At 41.0% G+C, this 7,385-nt stretch overlaps 1 protein-coding gene across 1 annotated transcript; it reads left to right on the top strand.

Annotated features, from left to right (window-relative positions):
* The first annotated feature begins 2,088 nt into the window (after positions 1–2,088).
* Positions 2,089–7,385, top strand: c1qtnf6a (C1q and TNF related 6a). The gene is made up of 3 exons (XM_063471455.1): positions 2,089–2,221; positions 5,776–5,958; positions 6,830–7,385. The coding sequence occupies exons 2-3, from the start codon at positions 5,784–5,786 to the stop codon at positions 7,381–7,383; spliced, it is 729 nt and encodes a 242-aa protein (XP_063327525.1). The 5' UTR covers positions 2,089–2,221; positions 5,776–5,783; the 3' UTR covers positions 7,384–7,385.

Raw genomic sequence — 7,385 nt, 5'->3', positions numbered from 1 at the left:
AGTATGTTTTAAAGCCGGGTGTGTGTGGTTCACCTGCAAGGCCAAACGTCAGTGACATACGATATTTATCACCCCAGCTCCTTAGAGGATAAGCTGTGTGCAGTAGCATGCTGCTTCTGAGATGCTCTTCCTGCTGCTTGAAAAATTAGAGTTTTTATTTAAGACCAGATGCTTCCAAATAAAATATCCTCTATAAAAAAAAGTCTACAGGAAAATACTTGATGCAGCTATCAGAAAGACACCAAAGTGAGGAAATGTGAGCTGTGCTGGGATGTCAGTGTCTGATTACTCAAAGACTGCAGACACTAAATGAGATGCATCGGCTGATTTCAGATGTCGCTCTTTATCAGTCAACAGTGGCCGGAAAAAGCACAGGAATTTTCTGCGGGCGTAACCAACACAGAAGAACAGTCTACCTCAACCCTCGGGCCCCACAGGCAGTAATGCTCAACAGCTGTTCTCATGCCACATGTGCACAAACCATCCCTAACCTCCTCTTACTTTACTTCTAAATACAAACCAATGCAACAGCAGTAAGGTGCTGATGTTTCATCCTCCTCCACATCTGCTACAATAGATAATGAGGTATTATTATTACTACTATCACCGTTTTTATGAAGGCATTGGTATTCAGGCTATACAGTGGCTAAATGCCTGGTTGAATGCACATAGTGGGGAAGTTAAAGGGAGACAAAGACATTCTTCTTCTTTGAAAATCTGGATTGCATCCTTGTCTTTGGCTAATGTGTGCTCAACATAAAACAGATCACCTTGAGGTATTTCAGGGACTCCACAGGAGTAACTGTAAAAACAAAATAAACACAAATAATTCAGTGATAAATCACCATGAGCTGCATTGACTGTAAAGGTATTTTAAAAAAACAAAAACCTTTGACGTAACATAGCATGTCGTCTGAAAGTGAAGGGACATGGACTTGTTTCCAAGCTGAAGAATGAGGCTCAAACATGTAATCGTTTTCTAAATTTGGTGCCAGTTTTCATTGTGCGCATGAAATGATGAAAAAAAAGAAAGAAGAAAGTGTTGTTTTATTTCACTTTGAATGTTAAATCAATCCTATATTTAAAAAAAAAAACAACTTCAAATAACAGCAAAGTAGTTATTTTAAGCTTTAGCTCCAGTGACTCCTTCACTGAGGACTCTCTGGTCAGCGCCCTTCGGGCTTTGCAGCCATTTTTCTGGGATTCGTCTTGACAGAAAGTGAACTGGCTCTGGCAGATACATCCAATCTGTCCAGAGACTGCAAAATCCACCTGCTTGAACCTAATAAATGTTATATTTTATTGTGTTCTTATTATTCTTGGTCCTTATAAAGATAACAGAAACACAAACTGTGCCTGTTTTTATAACAACGTGATTGTCTGACCTTTTGACCTATGACCTTTAAGCATTACATACTAAAGCGGTGTATTTTATTATCTTTACCCATATGATTAAAGCAGAACTGGCTGAAATCTTTAGCTTCTATACGCTGTAAAAACTTGAGATTTTAAAATCTATTCATGCCGTGTGTAATTTTGAAAAACTTTCTGGTGTCACTGTAAAGTTGAATATATAAAAAGTGTGTTGTACAGCTCTCTCTGTGCCCTTTCATGTGATATAATACACATTATGACGGTAGGTTACTTAAGCTTTAGGACATTCCTTCTTTTTTTATACTCCTGCTCTCTCTCTGCTCTCCCTCTCTTTCTTCTGGCAGCTGCGCCTGATGAGAGGTCTGGAAGTTTGCAGATATTCAGCAGCGGAAGCTCACACCCTAGAGGATATGAAGAGTTTTCCCTAAACATACCAGCTGCTGGTGGTGGTATTATCATCATTAAGTTGTGCTGCTAAACTTTAACAAGGCGTGTTGTTTGATCCTAATTAGCATCTGGCAGATTGGGGATACAACTCTGAGCAAATGAAAGGCTTTAGGTGCTTCACATGTTCATCAGTTTTATGTTTCAGGGGGGAAAAAAACTCAGATCCGGATCACTGAGCATCTTTCACTGTCAGATAAACGGACTGATACTTGCTCCACAAAGGAGGGGTCAGGGAGAAAAGAAGGACTTCCTTTCTATAGGAAACTTTTCACATCTAATTCACACAGAGACAGAGAGAGAGAGAGAGAGAAGGAGGGAGGGAGCTGCTGACTCAGGACTTTCCCCCTCCTCCGTCCCCGTCTTCTGAGTGGTGTGAAGCGGCAGCACAGACGTGAACGAGGTGAGTCATTCAGATAGAGATCAGTCGGCTGCATGGGAGTGCTGTGGTGGTGATGTGAGATTGTGATGCATGACAGTCTGCTAGAAAGCACGGAGGCTTCACTAACTACAGTTCGGCTTTAACTTGTATAATGCTGCAGAAAAGCCTTTAATGTGGACTACACAGCCAACATAATAACTGCATGTACTTATGGATGCTATGAAATAAGGAGCATCAGTATGTAAACATGCCTTTCATCATGATATTAGGAGAAAATCCCGTTTGATTTACAAGTTTCCAGTTCAAGTAGAGATTTCCGCAAGAAAGAAAAAAAGAGAAAATCTTATGTAATACCCTTGGTCAGAGCGTGAGCCATGTCAAACACCGAGCAGCCATCTGGGTAAATCCCAGAAGGACCCGAATACAAGCAAGCAGCACATTTCCATTGTGAGAAAGGAAGAAAACACCATTCAGACAGTCGGGGTGAGGGGGGTGGGGGGAATCATCAATCTATAATCACAATCAATTATTATAAATCAAGTTTAAGCACAAATGACCAATAATGTAACCTGTAACTTAGGAAGGGAGTGTTTGTTTTGTTTTTTGTTGCTTTCTACTTTATTTAATTTGCAGCAGCAGATCAGCAGAATTTATGTGAGACTCCAAAAGATCTGCAAAACAGTGCACATTTACCCACATAGCACTAAATCCAACCCTTGATTTGCATTACATAACTATGAATTGCTCCAAACATACGGTGCTTTCTGCACCTCAGACAGACGAACTGTAGGATGGAGTCATAGTTTTATTGTTAGAACTCCTGAAGTCAGTTGAACTCATACAATGGGGATGGTTTTTACTGGTTTTGTTAGACTGCTCACAGAGGTGGTCTGGGATGATTTTCCTCATGGTGTTCGTTCTGGATTTTGAATTCTCTGTAAATATATTTGAGTTCGGGTTATCCTGTTATTGTTGTGCTTTGATTTTTGTGTTTGGACTTTTCATTCCTGCTTTTCATTCTCTATTTCTGTTGATGTTATCATCGAGCCTTTGATTTTACTTGTTTTTTTTCTTTATAGTTTTGCATTCTCTTGTTTTGGTTCTGCTCTTGATCTTTGTTAGTGGTACTTTGAGTGTCCTTGGTGTTTCTCTGCCATTCCCACCCTCTGGTTCATCTTTCTGTGCTAACTTTTGTCCTCCAGTGTTTGTCTCATGTTTAAAGTGAGTCATCTTGTTTTGGCTGAAACTATCTGTCCTGGTTGTCTTGATTACATTAACTTGCGTCTCATTCCCCTCCCCTCTTTACCTTCTCCCAATTAGTCCTCGGTGTATAAATAGCCCTGTCCTCCTCATTGCTCTTGTCATGTCATCTGTTTTTGTTCCTGTTTTGTTTTCTTGCTTCCTTTCTCCTTGTGTTGTCATCATTTTACCCTTGGACTCTGTTACTTGTTGGATTTGGTGAACAAAAAAGATGACCTTTAGTTTGAATCAACTGCAACTCAACCATTCAAACCCTCTCAGAGCTGTCTGTAGCACAAAGGTGGACACATAAGTGCTCAAATATGACACAGAAAACCTCCTGCTTCTCTCATTTAGGAAAGTGTCCCTTTGAAATGGACTGTCAAAGAAAAGGAAAGAGAGTTAGACACAGCTGAATCCTGAAAACTAAATCCTGTCAGGAATAATTCAAGGCAAAAACATAAATAAATAATTGTTTTTTTAATCATATTTTTAAATTATTATTTCCGTTTACAAAAATCCTGTTTTTGTTGTCAAGACTTAATCCAAGTCTTCACCTTGAAAACATGCATTTTATACACATTTTATACTGATAGTGTCCTGATGTTTTGATGGCATTTCTCAAGTAGTCTGTGGTTGCGCCTCTATTTTGCCCCTATGATTATTAAGAGTAATGTCCCATATATGTATGCAAATAAATGTGAATGTAACGTTTCAGGAAAACCCGTACGATGTGATACAGCGTTACACGAGAACCCTTTCCTGAGGGTGCCGAGTAAACATTCAGAATTTATCGGCTGCTGTGAAGGTAGATACAGAAATTTCATATTAGCTAAGGCGCATTACAGACTTACTTTGTTTCATGGTGGCTCTTACTTTCTTTCTTCTCTTCTCTTGATTATAGCAAAACAACAAGAGCAAGTTATTTTTAAGAGTGTGCAGAAGTTGCGTTCATGGTCTTTAGCTGAGCAGCCACCTGTGTGTAAAGGATGCAACTGTGGGTATGGACCCAGCTGTCCTATAAACACAGCAGTACACCCTGTTCTGAACACAGAGTCTGGCAGACGGCCATCACCTATCCCCCAGTTCTCCAGAGTTTGCTATCTGAAAACAAAAAAAAGCCCAGGGTCATTTTTCAAGCGATTTATGGTCCTTGCAGTCCAGATTCCTTTTGCAATGTTAAATCTCTGTGGATAACACACACTTCATAATGACTAGGTTAAGCAGCTGGTTTTTATTCATTTGCGAGTCTGTCATGGAGGAAAAATGTTGGTTCTGGTGACACACACTGTAGCAGGAACTACCGCAAACAGTGTCTGTGGTAGTTCCTGCTACATCTGTTTATATGTAGGCCAGTCTGTGAATAGATTTTTTTCAAGAGAAATTCTGCAGCTGTGGATGGTACAGGTGGTGAGATTGAAATAAAAACCAGCTACAAAGATTGGCTCGGTTTAACCCAGAAGAAGTGAGTAAAGTACGCAGGAAGTAAGAGGAGCAGGTGTTTATGAGGCAAAACCAGCATGCCCAGTCTCACATTCCTGAGGTATCTCTCTCCACCGAACATGCAGTGTTGGCCACTGTCTAGCTGGCTGTGCAGTCATGGTAAAATATGGCCAGAAAAACATTTGGTTTGGCATGAATATACCAGAAAGCCCAGTTTTGTTTTTATTATTAGCAATATTATTATTGAGGTACACTCTCAGCATCACATTAGCTGACTATAAAAGGCCACTGGGCTGCCTGGTCACCTCATATTCAAACTTACTGACTGTCTTGAAAAAAACAAAAAGCTTTACTTGATTTTTTTTTTCCACATTTCCAGTCTCCTGATTTTTCTTCCCAGGTTGATGCATATTTTCGCTGGCTCACTGCTTCAGATTCCTCTTTCTTTTGCCAGCTTCTGACATCATTATCTCACTTTCAAAGCAGCTGTCCAACAACTGACATTCCACATATAGGCCATCTCGCTATGTGATTACACCACTTGGGTTTCATTTTCAGCTACAAACTGGTAAAGTTTCATGACTTTATCTTACATCCTTTGTGCGACTTATCGTGTTGAGAAAGTAAAAAGACAGCTCGAAGTGTCGAAGTGTGCTCAAGTTCCCAGACATGGAATAATCCAGGATTAGAAACCTTTCTCGCTGAAGGTCTTTGCTGAGTCTGGGCCAACAAGCAGACTTAACATACATTTGGGAAACTGGATGATGAAACTCTGCTACAGTGAGTGTCACCAGGACACTGTTTCGCTAATGATGACACACAAATTCCAGATAATATAATAAAGTCTCTCGAGTCCCTTTTCAGCAGATATTAACTCTCTGCTCTCACCTTAGTTACAGCCATGTCGGGCATCCTCCTCCTGCTCCTGTCCTTATCCCGCCTGGTGGCCACGGTGCCTTCTCCAGTCCCCTGCAGACACTGCTGTGATCACCTGGAGCCAGCAGAGGGCAGCGGCGCCCAGCCAAGAAGTTATGCCCCAGAGGTCCGCACATACATCAACATGACCATTCTGAAAGGTAACACATCTATAGCAGCCATATGAGGAGTCAAGTCACCAAGCACCACATCATTTTTCTGTCTGAAACTGTGTAATATATGTAGTAGAAGTCCACATCTGCAGACTCGCAGGTTTTCACAATAAAGCCAGAAAGTTTTGGGAAAAAACAGTTTTAAACATATATGTATTTGAAATTTAAGGAGAGGTCTTGTTTTATAAAGAATTATGTTGGAATGGAATTTAAGGCAACAAAAAAGGGTGAAGTCAACATGTTTATGAAGCCATGCAGGTCATTGGACAACCGAGCCAAAGACAACACAACAGGCCCAGTGATTCTACACTGTATAAAGTGCAAAAGCAGAAAGTATGGCTGTGCTGAAGTATTTGGTCGTGTTTGAGACTATAGATAAATATGATGAACGAAGAGGGAAATCTATTTATTTCAATAATTTATTCAACAAAAAATATCAGTAAATATAGTTTTAAGAACTGGATCTCATCTTAGATGAGAGGTGAAGTCTTCAAAAACTTAAATAAATCCAATTGCCTGTTGCCTTTTGTTTGTTTTCGTTTTTTCAAGCACAGACATCAGCTAATATGATACTCTTTGTTATGATAAAGCAAGTTGGTCACTGGCATCAGAAGGAAGCCCTTTTCCCTTCAGAACTGCTTTAATTCTTCATGGCACAGATTCAGCAAGGTGCTGGAAACATTCCTTGGTGACATGACAGCATCACACATATTATTTGCTAAATTCATTCACACCATTTTTCTGAAGGGCATGATTCTACCATCCATGGGTACAGTTTCAAACAGGATCAAACGATTGTTCTTGGTTTTGGAATTTTTAAAAATGATCTCATACTGTCGTGTAATTATTTTCACTTTAGGTGACAAAGGAGACCGTGGTGAGAGAGGGACACCAGGGAAAGCTGGACTTGAAGGACCTCCAGGCTCTATTGGGCCAGCGGGATCAAAAGGCTCCAAGGGTCAGGCTGGTCTCCCAGGAGACCCCTGCAAAGTCCAGTACTCTGCTTTCTCCGTCGGCCGTAGAAAATCCCTTCACAGCCTGGACTCCTATCAGGCGCTTGTGTTCGACACGGTCTTCGTTAACCTCGACGACCACTTCAACATGTTCAAGGGAACGTTCGTCTGCCACATCCCAGGGATCTACTTCTTCAACGTCAACATCCACACGTGGAACTTCAAGGAGACGTACCTCCACATAATGCAGAACGACACAGAGCGGGCGATTGTGTACGCTCAGCCCAGCGACCGCTCAATCATGCAGAGTCAGAGCCTGATGCTGGAGCTGGAGCTGAACGATGAGGTGTGGGTCCGCCTGTACAAGAGGGAGAGAGAGAACGCCATTTACAGTGACGATGTAGATATCTACATAACGTTCAGTGGATACCTCATCAAGCCCAGTGAAGAGAAGGAATGAAT

The sequence above is a fragment of the Pelmatolapia mariae genome, linkage group LG4 (assembly GCF_036321145.2).
Source record: "Pelmatolapia mariae isolate MD_Pm_ZW linkage group LG4, Pm_UMD_F_2, whole genome shotgun sequence".
NCBI lineage: Eukaryota > Metazoa > Chordata > Actinopteri > Cichliformes > Cichlidae > Pelmatolapia > Pelmatolapia mariae.
This window is presented reverse-complemented; position numbering and strand designations above follow the sequence as displayed.